Consider the following 18,360-nt stretch of genomic DNA (forward strand, 5'->3'; position numbering starts at 1 on the left):
TGTGTGGCATGAGGTTCCGCCTCGTGTCTGCCGAGTCTGGAGGGCGGGACCGGCCTTTGCGCCATAAGCATTTGACGTACACTTTCAGGTTGAAGCGTGCTCAGGTCCTGCCAACAGAGTCCTAAAGATGTTGGCGCCATGGGTGGGCATCAGTGTCAGAAAGGGAGTGAGGCATACAAGCCTTAAAATGTCTCACCTCTCTTAATGTTCCAGAATATTCCGTCAGCCACAAGGCCACTTGCTTCTGATAGGTGTGAGTGGGGCGGGAAAGACGACGCTGTCCCGGTTCGTCGCCTGGATGAATGGCTTGAGTGTGTACCAGATCAAGGTGGGTCTGGCCGGTGGGCTGTGCCCAGCAGCAGGGTCTTGGTTCCTGCCCGCCCGGCGCTGGTTGTGTGAGAGGGGGCCCAACTTGCTGGCTGCCTCTCTAGGTCCATCGGAAGTACACAGGGGAAGACTTTGACGAAGATCTTCGGACAGTACTGCGACGCTCCGGCTGTAAAAATGAGAAGATAGCGTTTATAATGGACGAGTCCAACGTGTTAGATTCTGGGTTCCTGGAGCGAATGAATACCCTTCTGGCCAATGGAGAGGTAACCGAGCGAGGCCGTGTGCTGCGGGCCGTGTCGACGGCCTGGTGTGCGGGGACGGGGACTCAGCTGCTGTCTCGTCCGCCCAGGTTCCCGGCCTCTTTGAAGGAGATGAGTATGCCACGTTGATGACGCAGTGTAAGGAGGGAGCGCAGAAGGAGGGCCTCATGCTGGACTCCCACGAGGAGCTCTACAAGTGGTTCACCAGCCAGGTCATACGCAACCTGCACGTGGTGTTCACCATGAACCCGTCCTCCGAGGGGCTCAAGGACCGGGCGGCCACCTCCCCTGCGCTCTTCAACAGGTACGTGGACTTCACGCGGCTCTGGGTCCTGGCGGCCCCTGACAGCTGTTTTGAGACATGGGCATCTTTTCCAGGTGTGTGTTGAACTGGTTTGGCGATTGGTCCACTGAGGCACTGTATCAAGTCGGCAAAGAATTCACCAGTAAAATGGACCTGGAGAAGCCCAACTACATTGTGCCGGATTACATGCCTGTCGTGTATGACAAGCTGCCGCAGCCCCCGTCCCACCGGGAAGCCATTGTCAACAGCTGTGTGTTTGTCCATCAGACTCTTCACCAGGTGGGTGTGGTTTCAGAGCGACATGTGAGAGACACAAGGAACCATCACGAAAACGAAACCAGGGCCAGCACTGCAGCCACAGGAGACACTGGCCTGAGTCCTGGCTGTTCTTTCTGCTGATCCGTCTCCCTGCTCATGAGCCTGGGCGGACAGCAAGGGATGGCTCAAGCACTTGGTCCCCTGCCTCCCATGAAGGAGTGCTGGATGGAGCTCCGGCTCCTGGCTGTTGCAGGCATCTGGGGAGTGAACCAGCAGGTGGGAGCTCTCCCCGCTGTCTCTCTAACTTGACGTGTTGTGTAAGTAGGCTTGAGGGTCTTGATACTTGTTACTGTACCCACACCATGTGTTGCGTAAGTAGGCTTGAGGGTCTTGATACTTGTTACTGTACCCACACCACGTGTTGTGTAAGTAGGCTTGAGGGTCTTGATACTTGTTACTGTACCCACACCATGTGTTGCGTAAGTAGGCTTGAGGGTCTTGATACTTGTTACTGTACCCACACCATGTGTTGCGTAAGTAGGCTTGAGGGTCTTGATACTTGTTACTGTACCCACACCATGCGACAGGTGCCTGATCTCTTACTCTGTAATGACAGCCCCTTGTCACCAGCTCTTGCCACAGTTCTGGAGCCGTCGATTCTGCCCCTGTGTGGCTGCCCTCCCCGCCTCTCTGCTGTGTCAGGTCCTGGTTCTCTCCCCAGACTTAGGCTTTGCAGGCCATGGGGGTGTGGGGGGAGCAGCTATTGCCAGTGAAACCTCCTCACAGAACTGCCCATGGCCAGATTTGCTGGCCTACCCTTGCTCTAATCTCTGCAATGGATGAGTCCCGCCTGCTCCCCTCCGCCAGAAAAGCCCGAGGTTGTGGGCATCCTGGCTCCAGGGTCTCCAGGGTATCCTCTGACCCAGCTCCCCTTGCTGGTCTGCTCTCTCCTGTCCTCCTTCAGAGTCATCTCCCTTTAAGCCAAAGGGGACCAGACCTTTTATCACAGAGCCTGTCCACTGTTTAAAGATTTATTTATTTATTTGAAAGGTAGAGAGATATCACCCATTGCTGGTTCACTCCCCAGTCGTTAACAGCTAGATGTAGGCCAGAACTCCGTCCAGGTCTCCCACCTGGGTGCAGGGGCCCAGGGCCTCGGGCCATCTTGCACTGCTTTCCCAGGCCATTAGCAGGGAGCTGGATCAGAAATGGGGCAGCCAGGACTTGAATCAGTGCCCATATGGGACGCCGGCACCGCAGGCGGCAGCCTGATCCGTGATGCCGCGGCAGCCCCCGAGAGCTCGTAGGTGACAGCCAGCCCGAGTGTTGAGCCTGCTGAGGGCCTGGTTTCTTCCACTCTGGTCAGACCGCTCTTACAGCAGAGCAGGTAGAGCTTTCTGCAGGCCAGCTGCAAAGAGCGCCCTCGAGTGACCAGATGTGACCTTATGTTCTGAAAGGCCAACGCCCGGCTGGCCAAGCGAGGAGGCAGGACGATGGCCATCACGCCTCGCCACTACCTGGACTTCATCAACCACTACGCCAACCTGTTCCACGAGAAGCGCAGCGAGCTGGAGGAGCAGCAGATGCATCTGAACGTCGGGCTGCGGAAAATCAAAGAGACCGTGGACCAGGTACGGCCGGCGTGGGGGCCCGTGGGTTCCGTGAGCCACCGTGGACCAGGTACGGCCGGGCGTGGGGGCCCGTGGGTTCCGTGAGCCACCGTGGACCAGGTACGGCCGGCAGCAGCTCGGCGCCGGGCGTGGGGGCCTGTGGGTTCCGTGAGCCACCGTGGACCAGGTACGGCCGGCAGCAGCTCGGCGCCGGGCGTGGGGGCCCGTGGTTTCTGTGAGCCACCGTGGACCAGGTACGGCCGGGCGTGGGGGCCTGTGGGTTCCGTGAGCCACCGTGGACCAGGTACGGTCGGGCAGCAGCTCGGCGCCGGCGTGGGGGCCCGTGGGTTCTGTGAGCCACCGTGGACCTGTCCTTTAGGTGGAAGAGCTGCGCCGCGACTTGAGAATAAAGAGCCAGGAGCTGGAGGTGAAGAACGCGGCAGCCAACGACAAGCTGAAGAAGATGGTGAAAGACCAGCAAGAGGCAGAAAAGAAAAAGGTACGTCCTCTATCACAGGGAGCCGCGGCCTGCCCAGCTCGAACAGGAGGCGGGTGTGGCACTCGGGGGAGTGAGTGGGCACTGCCGTCGAGGCCACCTCTGCTTAACCCCGCGTACATGCCCTTCCCTTCTAGGTCATGAGCCAGGAGATTCAGGAGCAGCTGCATAAGCAGCAGGAAGTCATCGCAGACAAACAAATGAGTGTCAAAGAAGATCTGGACAAGGTGGAGCCTGCCGTCATCGAGGCCCAGAATGGTAAAGGCCGGTAGAGGCGGCTGCACTCAGCACCACCGGGCCTCGCGCGGGGGCTCGCGGGTGGTTCCCACGAGCATTGCCAGTAAAGCCCAGAGCCTGTCTGAGGACTGCACACGGTCCTCATCACACAAGTTGCTGTACTAGTCCGTGTTTATTTGAAAGGCAGAGCAACACTTCCCAAGTGCCCGTAACAGCCTGGGCTAGGCCAGACTAAAGCCAGGAGCCAGGTCCTATCTGTGTCTCCCATGCGGGTGACAGGAACCCAGGTGACTGCCATCATCCACTGCCTGCCAGGCACATTAGCAGGAAGCTGGATCAGAAGCGGGACTTCGCCAGGGCTCCACCCAGTGTGGGCTGCGGGCATCTCAGGTGACAGCTCACCCGCTGCGCCACGGGCCCCAGCCCATGGGGCATCCTGGGAGTGCTCTGGTTCCGGCCCTGGCTGGGAATTGCTCGTTAAGGATATGTAATAGTCGCTTCTCATTTGCTTTCCATTCCCTGTGTGCTCATGAAATGCGGCCAGGAGAGGGTGGTGGCTTCTCACCATTTGTTTTTTCTGTTTGAGAGGTAGAGACGAGACAGACAGAGAGCCAGCATCCACTAGTGCACTCCCCCGACGCCTGAGACAAGCCCCTGCTGATGCTAGAGCTGGGAGCCAGGAACTCAGGCCAGGTCTTGGTTTCCAGTTCATGGCTGACCTCGGCCTGTGCTCTCATCTTCCCACTACTACTTCGCTTTTCCAAATGCCCTAATTATTTTCAGTTTTCACATTTTGCAAAATGAATTTTCATTCATAGTTGGATTTGGATGAGAATTTAATTTAGTTCTGACTTTCTGAATTAAAAGAATTTTACAAAAATCGGAGGCTAGAAAACTGCATTCCCATTTGCAGAAAACTTGGGCTTTTTTTTTTTTTTTTTAAGGATTTATTTATTTATTTGAGAGGCAAAGGCAGAGAGAATCTTCCACCTACTGGTTCACTCCCCAGTTGGCCTCATTGGTTGGTACTGGGCCGATCCAAAGCCAGGAGGTTCTTCCAGGTCTCCCCCACGGGTGCAGGGGCCCAAGGACTCAGGCCATCTGCTGCTGCGTTCCCAAGCACATTAGCAGGGAGCTGGATCCGAAGTGGAGCAGCCGGGATGTGAACCGGCACCCATGTGGGATACTAACACCCACTATGCCATAGCACTGGCCCCCAATTTTTTGATAGTTACAGAAATAAAGGAATTAATGAAGACTTGCGGTCAGTGGAAAGTAATAGCCTGGTTTCTCAGGCGTTTGCAGCTGGGGCCTAGTATAGTAAGGTCTTCATAATTACTTAGAGTCACTGCTCGCGCCATTCCCAAGGGATTTCAGACAGCCGAGCCAGAGCTCTGTGGCCCGTGACGGGAACGGCCCCATGCTGGGCTCGTCCTCACCGCCCTGGCCCTCTGCCGGGCTCGCCCTCACCGCCCCAGCCCTCTGCCGGGCTCGTCCTCACCGCCCTGGCCCTCTGTCCGCCCTGCTCAGCTGTCAAGTCCATCAAGAAGCAGCACCTGGTGGAGGTGCGCTCCATGGCCAACCCGCCTGCTGCCGTGAAGCTGGCGCTCGAGTCCATCTGCCTGCTGCTGGGGGAGAGCACCACGGACTGGAAGCAGATCCGCTCCATCATCATGCGCGAGAACTTCATCCCCACCATCGTCAACTTCTCCGCAGAGGAGATCAGGTGAGCGCCGGGAGGCGAAAGACTGCTCGGGGTGGAGGCTGCCGGCTTCCCGGGGGCGCTGGTGGCAAGTGGCCTTTTCCTGAAGGTGCTGCTTTGTCATCTCTGGCTTGTCACCGGCCAGAGCGTGGCGTTGTCTCCCTGGGCCGTCCTCTCAAGGAAGCCAGATGCTCCCCTGGGAGTTTGCTCAGCCAAACGCTTCAGCCCCACCACAGCCACGAGCCAGGGCCACCTGCCTGCTGCAGCAGAACCGGCCCGGGAGTTTGCTGTGGGCTGCCAGGGCCTCCCGTCACCAGCTCTGTCCTCTTGGTTTCTCTGCCTCGTCCCAGGTGCTCACTGGGGCAACAAGATGGAGCTGGCCTCGTCCCGTACATTCATGGAGTCACTTGTTTTGCCCAGCATGTGCTCAGACGATTCCTCTTTTGCAGTGATGCCATCAGGGAGAAGATGAAGAAAAACTACATGTCCAACCCGAGCTACAACTACGAAATCGTGAACCGGGCCTCCCTGGCCTGTGGGCCCATGGTGAAGTGGGCAATTGCACAGGTAACGCGCGTGGCCAGGAGCTCCCCTGACAGGTGCGCTCTTTTCTGTCATTGTGAGTGACAGGTGTCAATCTGCCCCACAGCTGAACTACGCAGACATGTTAAAGAGAGTGGAGCCCCTACGAAACGAGTTACAGAAGCTAGAAGACGACGCCAAGGACAACCAGCAGAAGGCCAACGAGGTGGAGCAGATGATCCGGGACCTGGAGGCCAGCATCGCCCGCTACAAGGAGGAGTACGCCGTGCTCATCTCGGAGGCCCAGGCCATCAAGGCTGACCTGGCGGCTGTGGAGGCGAAGGTGAGGTGCCCCGCCCGCCGGCCCGAGGCTGACGAGGCTCGTTAACGTGGCCTGCACTGCTGTGGCGGCCTCCACACATCAGCTCGTGGGTGTCCGCTGGGGTCCAGAGTCTACGTTTCTTTTCCTGGAAGATACGAGCTACCTAGCGCTTACAGGAGGTGAATCACGACAGACAGCAGCCGACTAGTCTGAAGCCAGTGAACCGCACCCCCCCCCCCCCGCCTCCCCACCCTGCCCACCAGCTGCGAGCCTGTCTGCCCCAGCTCTGGGCCTCCCTCAGCGGATCCCATGCTCTCGCTGTCAGCACTCGCTCAGCCGTCGCTCCTCCCTCAAGTCCGTGAAAAGGCACTTGAACCTGTGCCACTGTGCTCTGCTTCGTCTCCCCACGCGTTTCCTTTGGCCCCAGAGGCCCTGTCTTCCTGCTGCTGCCTCTGCTCCTGCAGACGGCTCGAGGGTGAACGTTAACTCTGGGTCCGGCCTAGGCCCTCAGGAGACCCCTCCCCTGTGTCCTCGTTGGGTGTGTGCCTGGGTCTCGTCTCCTTGCTGACTGGGAAAGCTGGGGGATGTTGGCGGCCGCCTGGGCGTCTGTGCTCAGTGGGCCCCCTCTGTCCCCCAGGTGAACCGGAGCACTGCGCTGCTCAAGAGTTTGTCTGCTGAGCGCGAACGGTGGGAAAAGACAAGCGAAACGTTCAAGAACCAGATGTCCACCATCGCCGGGGACTGTCTGCTCTCGGCCGCCTTCATAGCGTACGCGGGCTACTTCGACCAGCAGATGCGCCAGAACCTGTTCACCACCTGGTCCCATCACCTGCAGCAAGCCAACATCCAGGTATTAGCCCGCAGGGGTCCAGAATGGACGCTGGGGTCCCCCGGCGTGGCCGTGAGGAGGTAACGGGCCTCGCCTTCAGTTCCGCACAGATATCGCCCGGACGGAGTACCTCTCCAACGCGGACGAGCGGCTCCGCTGGCAGGCCAGCTCCCTGCCCGCTGACGACCTGTGCACCGAAAACGCCATCATGCTGAAGCGCTTCAACAGGTATGAGCCGAGGCCCTGGGGCCGGCCGGCCTCCATTGCAATCGAAACACAACCTTGTCTGAAGGGAAGAGGAGCTGGGCATGGGATGCTGTGTAGGTCAGTGTTTGCCCCTGAAGGTTGGGAACGGTGGCGTGCTCAGTTCTTTGCACTCTTTATTCGTTTCCATTTTACTTGAAAAGCAGAGAGACTGAGAGAGGTTTTCCACCCACCGGTTTACTTCCTAAATTCCCTGAACAGCTGGAAACAGGCCAGGCCAAAGGCAGGAGCCCAGGACTCCATGCAGGTCTCCCACCCAAGAACTGGATCCCTGCCTCCCAGGGGTCTGCTGCTTCCCAGGGTGCATGTGAGCAGGAAGCTGGCTCTGATAGGTGCAGGCGTCACGCGTGGTGGGTGAGCCACTGTGCCACAATGCCCACCCCACTTCCAGCACCTCAGGCACACAAAGTGGTGAGGGGTCTGGCATGTGACATTTCTGAGCAGTCCCTGGGGGCCCGGCCTGGACTCAGGGTCACTGTTGGTGCTGGCTGTATGCAGAGCTGGGGGCATGCCAGTGACCGTGTGCACCCTTGGACCTGGAGTTCGGCCTCTACCTAGTATTTATTCAGCAGCAGCTAGGCATGTGAAAGGTGGCAAACCCAAATGGCGTGAATGCTGGAAGCCTGGAAATTGAACACTGAGGCCCCCTGTGGGGTTGTCCACAGCAGTGGAGCCCTCCAGGTGGATCGGGTGCAGAGCAGACGCGGGGGCTGCTTGTCTGCATCTGGACCACCTGAGCCTTGCCTGTCAAGGCATAGCAGAGGCAGGTGTGTGGCGTGACTTGGGACACCCACACCCCTCCCTTGTGGGAGTGCCTGGGTTCAAGGCCCAGCTCTGTCCTGATTCCCACTTCCTGCAAATGATGGCTCAAGTGCTTGGGTGCCTGCCACCCACCTGGCACACATGCTGGAGTTCTTGACTCCTGGCTGCAGTCTGGCCATCACTCTCCAACTGTCGCAGGCTATGTAGGGAGTAAACCAACAAACGGGCACTCTCCCTGCGTCTCTCTGCCTTTCAAATAGGTCATCAAGCAAGCGAACTGTAAGAGAAAGGTAGCACAGAGCTGCTGCAGCCGTCCAACACCTGGGCAGGGCGACTTGGCGGCCACTGGGGGCCTGTGGGAGCTCCTGTGTACCCAGCTGTGCAGATCCCCGGGCTTGTCGTTAGCTGCCTTTCCTCACTGGTAAAGCGGATCTGATGAGAGCCTGCCTCATGGGGCTGTCGTGAGCACCACATGAGGGAGGCAGTGTCTGGAATGGGACAGGGTCCCTTGTTGGTTAGCTCTGATGCTGCCTCCACGCTGCTGTTATTTTGCGTTGTGGCACTGCCCTGTGTGGAAGGGCAGCAAAACACTCAGCCTCTGTAGGAAATAACAGCATTTTTAATTATTTATTGAAGGGCAGAGTTAAGAGAGTGAAGGACAGACAGATCTTCCATCTGCTGGCTCACTCCCCAGAAGGCAACAGTGGTCAGGGCTGGGCCAGGCGGAAGCCAGGATCCTAGAGCTTCTTCCAGGTCTCCCATGGGGGTGCAAGGTCCTGAGCCCTTTGGGCCATTCTCCACTGCTTTCCCAAGCCATCAGCAGGGAGCTTGATTAGAAGTGGAGCAGCCAGGACCCAGACAGGCACCCACATGGGATGCCGGCATTGCAGTCAGTGACTTAACCCGTTATGCCACACTCCGGCCCCACAAGTCATCCTAACAGCAATGGGCACAGGGTGCCACGGCGCTGCATCCCAGGGAGCAGGGACTGGAGTGGTGACACACAGCGCCTCATCCGGGCAGGTCTGCAGAGATGATCCGATCCTAGCGCTGAGCCCTGGAGCCACGCGTGTCCTCCCTTCAGCCTCCGGACACCACCTGGGTGCGTCCTGTGCCCTGCTGGGCCTCACTGCTCCGCTGCTGCCCCGTCCTAGGTACCCGCTCATCATCGACCCCTCCGGGCAAGCCACAGACTTCATCATGAATGAGTACAAGGACCGCAAGATCACGCGCACCAGCTTCCTGGACGACGCCTTCAGGAAGAACTTGGAGAGTGCCCTGCGGTTCGGCAACCCCCTGCTGGTGCAGGTCTGTGTTGGCTGCGCACTGCTCACCCTGCTCTCAACGGCGAGTGCCTCTTAGCGCACACAGTCGATGCAAAATAAAACTCAGTTACACAGTGCGAGCACTGGGAGCTGGCCTCTGCGAGGCTTCGCTGATCTAAGGCCCTGGGGCTGTGCTGTGAAAAGCAAGTCCCAGGGAAGCAGCGTTGGCATCTCCGCCTGCAGAGCGCCCCACGCGGCACTCCAGCCGCAGCCCACGAGGCCGTGGAGCAAGCATGCCTGTGGCCAGGGTGCCCGAGAACGCGACTGTTCGTAAAACTTAGGCCTCCACGTGCACCTAGTGGCTGCCCCGTCAGTGCAAGTCTGCGTGGCCACGTGGCCCCGGGCAGGGTGCTGTCCCCAGGGAAGAGGTCCATGTCACGGCGTCACAGGCTCTGACGGTTACCTTTTCCACCGCGTTTGGCACAGGATGTGGAAAGCTATGACCCAGTTTTGAATCCAGTACTGAACCGTGAAGTCCGGCGAACGGGCGGCCGAGTGCTGATTACGCTTGGTGACCAGGACATAGACCTGTCTCCATCATTTGTCATCTTCCTGTCCACCCGAGACCCGACTGTAAGCAGCGGGAGCCTGCATGGGGGGGACGGATTTGGTCTTGCAGCCAGGTTAACAAAGCAGCCCGGTGTGTTGTGGGCCGGCAGGTTGAGTTCCCGCCGGACCTCTGCTCCCGCGTCACGTTTGTGAACTTCACGGTCACCCGGAGCAGCCTGCAGAGCCAGTGTCTGAACGAAGTGCTGAAGGCCGAACGGCCCGACGTGGATGAAAAGCGCTCGGATCTTCTGAAACTGCAAGGTGCACCCCGGGGCGGCTGCCTGGGGGAGGAGGGCGGGGGCCGTCGGCGTCGCAGCGGCCTGGACGTCTCGGCCTTCCAGGGGAGTTCCAGCTGCGTCTGCGGCAGCTGGAGAAGTCTCTGCTGCAAGCCCTGAACGAGGTGAAGGGGCGCATCCTGGACGACGACACCATCATCACGACGCTGGAGAACCTGAAGAGGGAGGCCGCCGAGGTGACCAGGAAGGTGGAGGAGACGGACGTCGTGATGCAGGAGGTGGAGAGCGTGTCCCAGCAGTACCTGCCGCTGTCCACCGCCTGCAGCAGCATCTACTTCACCATGGAGTCCCTGAAGCAGGTGAGGCGCCCCCGCCCGTGCCGCCCGCCGCCCGCGCGCTGCTGGACGTGTGCCTGACGCCCCTGCCGCCCGCCCCCTCGCAGATACACTTCCTGTACCAGTACTCCCTCCAGTTCTTCCTGGACATCTACCACAACGTCCTGTACGAGAACCCCAACCTGAGGGGCCTCACCGACCACACGCAGCGCCTCTCCCTCATAACCAAGGACCTCTTCCAGGTGACGGCCGAGCGGCCTCGCTCCGGGGCGGGGGCGGGGGCGGGGGCGGGGCCGGGGCGTGCTGGACGCGGCAGGATGTCACGGCTCCTGCCCTTGTCCCCAGGTGGCGTTTAACCGCGTGGCCAGAGGCATGCTGCACCAGGACCACATCACCTTCGCCATGCTGCTGGCGCGGATCAAGCTGAAGGGCACGCTGGGGTAGGGCGGCCTCCACTCGCTAGCTGGGCCTCGCTCTGCAGGGCGCCGTGGCTGTGGACAAGGGCAGCCTAACCAACCCTGTCCCGCCCTCGCAGGGAGCCCACCTACGATGCCGAGTTCCAGCACTTCCTGAGAGGGAAGGAGATCGTTCTGAGTGCCGGCTCCACCCCCAAGATCCAGGGCCTGACTGTGGAGCAGGCGGAAGCGGTGGTGAGGCTGAGCTGTCTTCCCGCATTTAAGGATCTGATCGCAAAGGTTCAGGCCGACGAGGTAACTGTGCCGGGTGTTCCCTCAGCAGTGTTGCCTTCTCCCATGGAGCGAGCAGTGCCCCAGCCCGGCTCTGCCTTGGTGACACCTGCGCTCTTGTCCCCACAGCAATTTGGCATCTGGTTGGACAGCAGCTCCCCGGAGCAGACGGTGCCCTACCTGTGGAGTGAGGACACACCGGCAAGTGAGTGCACGGGCCCTGGGGTCTCCCTGGGGGCCTGACCGTGAGGTTGGGCTTTGTCTGCTTGAAGCGACAGATTCCCCAGAGCCAAAGCTGGACAGGACAGCAGGCAGGGAGATGGGAAGGCCAGGCCTCACGTCCCTTCAGCTGGTGCCCAAAGAGTGAGGGAGGGGAAAAGCCAGGAGAGCCCTGGCATCCAGGGAAGGGGGAACTGGCTGCCCGCGTGCGCTCTGGGAGTGTGTCAGGCCAGTGCTGGGCTGTCAGTGTGCACTCCGGGGTGTGTCGGGCCGGTGCCGGGCTTGCCGTGTGCACTCCGGGGTGTGTCGGGCCGGTGCCGGGCTTGCCGTGTGCACTCTGGGGTGTGTCGGGCCGGTGCCGGGCTTGCCGTGTGCACTCCGGGGTGTGTCGGGCCGGTGCCGGGCTTGCCGTGTGCACTCCGGGGTGTGTCGGGCCGGTGCCGGGCTTGCCGGCCGGCATCCGGGGGCCCAGAGCGTCCCCGTCTGTTCTTCCAAGGATCCACATGTGCTCTGCAACAGAAGGCCCTCCTGGAGCCATTTGAGAATCAGTAAACAGGGGGGCTGAGATGTTGTCATGGGGCCCCCGAGGCATCGAGGAGACCCAGGAGTCGGAGCAAGTTCTTCTCGGCCCAGAGACCAAATGGGCATTGTGATTTCCAAGATGGCTTTGAGGTTTTTTTGGTTTTCTTTTTTAATGTATTCATTTGAAAGGCAAGGATCTTCCATCCACTGGTTCACAATGACCACAACGGCCAGGGCTGGAACCAGGCCAGGCTGGAGCCAGGAGCCAGGGGCTCCATCTGGTCTCACGTGGGTGAAGGGGCCCAAGCACTTGGTCCATCTTCTGTTGCTCTCCCTGGCGCATTAGCAGGAAGCTGGGCTGGACTCCAACCTGCACGGTCACGTGGAATGCAAGGGCCCCAACCTGCTGTGCCACTAAGCTGGCCACCTTTCTTTACTACTATTATTTGAAAGGCACAGAGATCTCCTAATCACTGGTTCACTTCCCAAATGCTCTCAACAGCCAGGGGCTTGGCCAGGCTACAACCCAGGAGCCGGGAGCACCGTGCAGGTCTCCCACGTGGGTCACAGGGACCCAGCTGCTGAGCCGAGTGTTGACGCTGTTTGTTGAGCAGATGCCGTGGGCAGAGCAGTCCAGACACCGGGCGGGGCCTTGAATTCTGCTGCCGCCAACCTTGTCCGCTTGTTGCAGCTCCCATAGGGCAAGCCATCCACCGCCTGCTCTTGATCCAGGCTTTCCGGCCCGACCGCCTGCTGGCCATGGCCCACATGTTTGTCTCCACCAACCTCGGGGAGTCCTTCATGTCCATCATGGAACAGCCACTTGACCTGACGCACATTGTGGGCACAGAGGTAACGCCTCCACCGCCTGCCTGCTGATTCCTGAGCCTCAGGCCCCGGCCCCTCCCTTAGGGCTCTCCTCTCTCGCCAGGTGAAGCCAAACACGCCAGTGCTCATGTGCTCCGTGCCTGGATACGACGCCAGCGGGCACGTCGAGGACCTGGCCGCCGAGCAGAACACGCAGATCACCTCCATCGCCATTGGTAAGGGCGCGGGGGCTTTCACGGGCTGTGGGGCCTGGCGGGCCGCAGCCCTCATTGCCAACACTGAGCTTCCTTGTACCAGGCTCAGCGGAAGGCTTTAACCAAGCGGACAAGGCGATCAACACGGCCGTGAAGTCAGGCAGGTAGGCCCGCGGCGCCCACTCTGGCGGGAAGCCTGCGTCCCCACGAGGCCAGGCAGGCCCTGAGGCTCCCTGTGTGCAGGTGGGTGATGCTGAAGAACGTGCACCTGGCGCCCGGCTGGCTGATGCAGCTGGAGAAGAAGCTGCACTCCCTGCAGCCGCACTCCTGCTTCAGGCTCTTCCTCACCATGGAGATCAACCCCAAGGTGCGGCGCGGCGGCCGTGTGTGTGGTGTGACGTCACGTCTCCTGTGTGCGGGTCTGTGCCTGTGTGAGAGCTGTCTCACGGTCTGTGTGTGTGTGGTGTGACGTCACGTCTCCTGTGTGCAGGTCTGTGCCTGTGTGAGAGCTGTCTCATGGTCTGTGTGTGTGTGTGGTGTGATGTCACGTCTCCTGTGTGCGGTCCATGCGTGTGTGAGAGCTGTCTCATGGTCTGTGTGTGTGTGTGGTGTGACGTCACGTCCTGTGTGAGAGCTGTCTCAGGGTCTGTGTGTGTGTGTGGTGTGACGTCACGTCTCCTGTGTGCGGTCTATGCGTGTGTGAGAGCTGTCTCGGTCTGTGTGTGTGAGAGCTGTCTCAGGGTCTGTGTGTGTGTGTGGTGTGACGTCACGTCTCCTGTGTGAGAACTGTCCCGTGGTGTGTGTGTCCCCTGATGTCTGGGCTTGTGTGTGTGTGTGTGTGTGTGTGAGAGAGAGAGAGAGCTGTCTCATGGTGTGTGTGTCCCCTGATGTCTGGGCTTGTGTGTGTGTGTGTGTGTGTGTGAGAGAGAGAGAGAGATGTCCCGTGGTGTGTGTGTCCCCCGATGTCTGGGCGTGTGTGTGTGGCTGAGCAAGACCCGAGAGTGCGGCGCCGTCCTCCGCCAGGTGCCCGTGAACCTGCTGCGCGCCGGCCGCATCTTCGTGTTCGAGCCGCCCCCGGGGGTGAAGGCCAACATGCTGCGGACCTTCAGCAGCATCCCCGTCTCACGCATGTGCAAGGTGAGCCCGCGCCGCCGCCGCGGACCGAGCAGGTGACGGTGCTTGTTGGCAGCGGGTGTACGAGCCGGCGTGCAGAGCCTTGGGCCTGGGGCCTCCCGAGTGGCTGCCGCGTGCTTGCCTCTCCTGCCGGGCAGGACCCTCCTGGGCTCAAGCTGTGGACGGGAGCGCAGGGCCAGGGGAGGGGTGTGCCGAGTGTTGCATCGCCGCACGTGGGCCGGCGCCAGACGCCACCAGACTCGTCCTCAGAAACGTGGGTTTCTCCGTCTGCTTTCCTGTTGGTGGAGAACTTGGCACACTGTCCTCGAGTGGGAAGGGAGCTCCCCCAGCTGGCCTGGACAGAGCACGGCTGTCTGGTGACTCTGTCCTGGGTCACTCTTCCTCGTCTAGTCTCCCAACGAGCGTGCCCGCCTGTACTTCCTGCTGGCCTGGTTCCACGCCGTCATCCAGGAGCGCCTGCGCTACGCACCGCTGGGCTGGTCCAAGAAATACGAGTTCGGAGAGTCTGACCTGCGGTCGGCCTGCGACACTGTGGACACGTGGCTGGACGACACGGCCAAGGCGAGTGTGGGCTCTGGGGGGCAGACGCTGTGCGGTGGGGGTCCCTGTGTGTGAGGACGGACGCGCGTGCTTCCCTGTGACCCCAGCCTCTGCACACCCCAGGGCCGGCAGAACATCTCGCCAGACAAGATCCCGTGGTCGGCGCTCAAGACCCTGATGGCCCAGTCCATCTACGGCGGGAGGGTGGACAACGAGTTTGACCAGCGCCTGCTCAACACCTTCCTGGAGCGCCTGTTCACGACCAAGAGTTTCGACAGCGAGTTCAAGCTGGCGTGCAAGGTCGACGGGCACAAGGACATCCAGATGCCGGACGGCATCAGGTACACCGGCGCCCCGGGCTGCAGGGAGCCGCGAGTGGCGGCTGCTGTGGCGCAGGGCACAGCCCCTCACGCCGTCTCCAAACGTGATGGTCTTCCAGGCGCGAGGAGTTTGTACAGTGGGTGGAGCTGCTGCCTGACACCCAGACGCCCTCCTGGCTGGGCCTGCCCAACAACGCCGAGAGAGTCCTCCTCACCACCCAGGGTGGGTGCCTGCCCCTCGGGGGACGGGGCGCGTGGCGCGTGGCTTAGAGATCATGGGAACAGGCCTGGACATTGCATTTAGGGCTTCTTCATCAAGAGTTGACCAGAGCCTGCGATTAAGTGACACTGAAGCCACTAGTCTTTCATCTATGTGAAAGGCAGAGCAACCGAGGGACAGAGACCCCCAGTGCCCACCACAAGCAGGGCTGGGCCAGGCCGGAGCCAGCTGCCCAGAGCTACGCGGCAGAGCAGAGCAGTGGGCCCTGCTGTCTAACAGGCTCCAGCGAGCCACACAGGCTGAGCACACGGGTCTAACCTTGCTTCACGGGGAGCAGGCCTCGAGAGACAGCGTGAGGGAACGGCAGCTGGGCGGAGGGGCGCCCGTGGCTCGGCAGCGGCACTGGCGCTCTGAGCCCCCCCCCACGCCCAGAGCAGTAGAGCAGGACAGGGCTGCGCCCGGCTTCACGGGGCTCACCCCAGGGGCTCGGTCAGTCTTCCGCGTCTGTCTCCTTGCCTCCGGGCTCCAAGACAGCCGGCAGGTCAGCCTGGCCCGCGGCCGCCCTCACGCCCCGTGCCTGACCCGCCCGCCAGGCGTGGACATGATCAGCAAGATGTTGAAGATGCAGATGCTGGAGGACGAGGACGACCTGGCCTACGCCGAGGCCGAGAAGAAGGCCCGCGCGGACTCCACGGCCGACGGGCGCCCCGCCTGGATGCGCACGCTGCACACCACCGCCTCCAACTGGCTCCAGCTCATCCCCCAGACGCTGAGCCACCTCAAGCGCACCGTGGAGAACATCAAGGTAAGATCCGCGCCGGCGCTGGTCCGAGGAGGCCAGCCGAGCGCAGCATCGCGGCTCACGGAGCTGGCTGGAAGCTGGCCCGCAACCGGTGAGAGACCTCAAGCCCTTCCGCCCGCTGCCCCGGTTCCAGCCTGCACGGCACTGCCGAGCAGCCCTGGTTCCACGCTGGGCTCAGGCGAGGAGGGTGACGACGCTGAGACCCCAGGGGCGGCTCACCGGTGTCTCGCCTGGCGCCTGCAGGACCCCTTGTTCCGCTTCTTCGAGAGGGAAGTGAAGATGGGCGCCAAGCTGCTGCAGGACGTGCGCCAGGATCTCGCTGACGTCGTCCAGGTGTGCGAGGGGAAGAAGAAGCAGACCAACTACCTGCGCACGCTCATCAACGAGCTGGTCAAAGGTACTGTGGCGCCGGTGGAGCGTCGGCCGGCTCCCCGGCACGCTTACAAATGCCCGGGGAACGTCTCCCGCGCTGGGGAGCGCAGGCGCTGACCCTGCCCAGGAGGGACGGGAGTCACCCATGAACGCTGAGCTCCCTGAGGGATGCAGGTCCGTGGCTCGGGGGGCGAGGAGCGAGGGCAGCCCGGAAGGGAGGTGACATGGCACGGGCCACGGGAGCAGATGGGCCCCGTGAGTGCCGGGGGAGCCGCGAGAACAGGGCCGGGCCCGGGGTCTCCCGCCTCTCCTGCAGGCATCTTACCGCGGAGCTGGTCCCACTACACCGTGCCGGCCGGCATGACCGTCATCCAGTGGGTGTCAGACTTCAGCGAGAGAATCAAACAGCTGCAGAGCATCTCGCAGGCGGCCGCGACGGGCGGCGCGAAGGAGCTGAAGGTGGGGCAGGCCCGGCGGCGGGGGTGGGGCAGCCCCGGGCCGTGACTGAGCCCCGCTCTCCCCGCAGAACATCCACGTGTGCCTGGGCGGCCTGTTTGTGCCCGAGGCCTACATCACGGCCACCAGGCAGTACGTGGCCCAGGCCAACAGCTGGTCGCTGGAAGAGCTGTGTCTGGAAGTCAACGTCACCACCTCGCAGAGCGCCTCGCTCGACGCCTGCAGCTTCGGGGTCACAGGTGAGTGGGGCTCGGGCACCCCGCGTTCCCGGGGCCTCGCGTGGCTCCCGCGTCCGCCTCAGCGTGGCCGCGCCCTCTTCCTCCAGGGCTGAAGCTGCAGGGAGCCACGTGCAGCAACAGCAAGCTGTCGCTGTCCCAGGCCATCTCCACCGCCCTGCCCCTGACACAGCTGCGCTGGGCCAAGCAGACCAGCGCCGAGAAGAAGGCGAGCGTGGTGAGTGGGCGGGGAGGCGGGGAGTTGGCGCGGGAGCAGTCCCCTCCCCCCCACCTCTGCCGACACCTGCCCTCCGCCCCCACAGGTGACCCTGCCCGTCTACCTGAACTTCACCCGCGCCGACCTGATCTTCACCGTGGACTTCGAAATTGCCACGAAAGAGGATCCCCGCAGCTTCTACGAGCGCGGGGTCGCCGTCCTGTGCACAGAGTGAGGCAGGCTCTCCCCCTCCCTCTGCCAGCAGTAAATGCAATATTGCACCCCGTCCAGCGCTCACTGGCCACGCAGCGGGCAGAGGTGGACTCGAGGGAGCCCGGCGATGGCGCGGTGCAGGGTGCAGGGCTGTTTCCGAGGTTCGCAGCGTGGCTGCTTTCACGAAATAAAACACTACACCCGGCCTGGCTCCGCCTCCTCTGTCAGCTCCCGTCTCAGGGCCCCAGGCTGGGGCTGCTGCAGGCACAGCACTGGGGTCCCAGCCTCACTCGCCGCCTCGCTGGGGCGGTGAGCCCGGGCGTGCAGACACGGGCACACAGGGCCACCCAGTGCTGGGCTCCTGCACAGAGAGCGTGGCAGGCCCTCACCGGGCTCTGCCACCATCCACGTCCCCTGCATAGGGTGGCTGCCGTCCAGGGCCTCCCCAAAGCCCAGAGCTTCCACACGGACCCTGCAAGGCACAGCCCAGGGCCCAGGACAGGGCCACCTCACGCCAAGCTCCACCCACAGGGCTGGGGGCCCTGGCAGCGGTGGGCTCCCCCTGGACACTGGCTGGCAGTCCCCCCCCCAATACAGCCAGCAGAGCTGAGGGCTCAGCAGGGCCCTCCCAGCGGTGGGGGCCCCCAGGGTGAACGGCACCTCCTCGGGACAGTGCCCCTTTCATTGGCACTGGGCACAGCACACTCCTGGGCCTGTGCTGCGGTCACCAGGCTCAGAGAGGGCGAGGACTACGGGGCCACAGCACCGGCCTGCCGCCAGGTAACGGGCTCAGTGGGCCCCCATAAATAAGCGAAGCAGCTCAGAGAACCACCCTTACCCCATTAAAAGCTGAGCCAAACCACAGAAAAGCTTTGCCGGAGCCGGCGCTGTGGCAAAGCGGGTCAAGTTGCCGCCTGCAGTGCTGGCATCCCATATGGGCGCCGGTTCGAGTCCCAGCTGCTCCACTTCTGATCCAGCTCTGCTATGAACTGGGAAAGCAGTAGAAGATGGCCCAAGTCCTTGGGCCCCTGCACCCGTGTGGGAGACCCAGAAGAAGCTCCTGGCTCCTGGCTTCGGATTG

At 61.8% G+C, this 18,360-nt stretch overlaps 1 protein-coding gene across 1 annotated transcript in view; it reads left to right on the plus strand.

Annotated features, from left to right (window-relative positions):
* DYNC1H1 (dynein cytoplasmic 1 heavy chain 1) overlaps positions 1-17,486 on the plus strand; it is a 65,322-nt gene extending 47,836 nt beyond the window's left edge. The window contains exons 45-78 of the mRNA XM_051834910.2: positions 214-328; positions 432-593; positions 680-894; positions 969-1,173; positions 2,610-2,783; positions 3,142-3,261; positions 3,396-3,516; positions 5,026-5,221; positions 5,647-5,764; positions 5,847-6,062; positions 6,679-6,891; positions 6,971-7,098; positions 9,051-9,204; positions 9,648-9,794; positions 9,881-10,031; positions 10,112-10,365; positions 10,449-10,583; positions 10,687-10,781; positions 10,877-11,051; positions 11,157-11,232; positions 12,460-12,620; positions 12,700-12,811; positions 12,894-12,954; positions 13,034-13,157; positions 13,814-13,927; positions 14,315-14,485; positions 14,588-14,805; positions 14,904-15,007; positions 15,598-15,809; positions 16,050-16,203; positions 16,495-16,637; positions 16,705-16,873; positions 16,960-17,087; positions 17,173-17,486. Of these exons, the coding sequence (XP_051690870.2) occupies positions 214-328; positions 432-593; positions 680-894; positions 969-1,173; positions 2,610-2,783; positions 3,142-3,261; positions 3,396-3,516; positions 5,026-5,221; positions 5,647-5,764; positions 5,847-6,062; positions 6,679-6,891; positions 6,971-7,098; positions 9,051-9,204; positions 9,648-9,794; positions 9,881-10,031; positions 10,112-10,365; positions 10,449-10,583; positions 10,687-10,781; positions 10,877-11,051; positions 11,157-11,232; positions 12,460-12,620; positions 12,700-12,811; positions 12,894-12,954; positions 13,034-13,157; positions 13,814-13,927; positions 14,315-14,485; positions 14,588-14,805; positions 14,904-15,007; positions 15,598-15,809; positions 16,050-16,203; positions 16,495-16,637; positions 16,705-16,873; positions 16,960-17,087; positions 17,173-17,301 (5,170 nt within the window). The 3' untranslated portion in view covers positions 17,302-17,486. The remainder of the gene's footprint in view (positions 1-213; positions 329-431; positions 594-679; positions 895-968; positions 1,174-2,609; positions 2,784-3,141; positions 3,262-3,395; positions 3,517-5,025; positions 5,222-5,646; positions 5,765-5,846; positions 6,063-6,678; positions 6,892-6,970; positions 7,099-9,050; positions 9,205-9,647; positions 9,795-9,880; positions 10,032-10,111; positions 10,366-10,448; positions 10,584-10,686; positions 10,782-10,876; positions 11,052-11,156; positions 11,233-12,459; positions 12,621-12,699; positions 12,812-12,893; positions 12,955-13,033; positions 13,158-13,813; positions 13,928-14,314; positions 14,486-14,587; positions 14,806-14,903; positions 15,008-15,597; positions 15,810-16,049; positions 16,204-16,494; positions 16,638-16,704; positions 16,874-16,959; positions 17,088-17,172) is intronic.
* The last annotated feature ends 874 nt before the right edge of the window (positions 17,487-18,360 follow it).

Source organism: Oryctolagus cuniculus, chromosome 20 (genome assembly GCF_964237555.1).
Source record: "Oryctolagus cuniculus chromosome 20, mOryCun1.1, whole genome shotgun sequence".
In the NCBI taxonomy this organism is placed as follows: Eukaryota; Metazoa; Chordata; class Mammalia; order Lagomorpha; family Leporidae; genus Oryctolagus; species Oryctolagus cuniculus.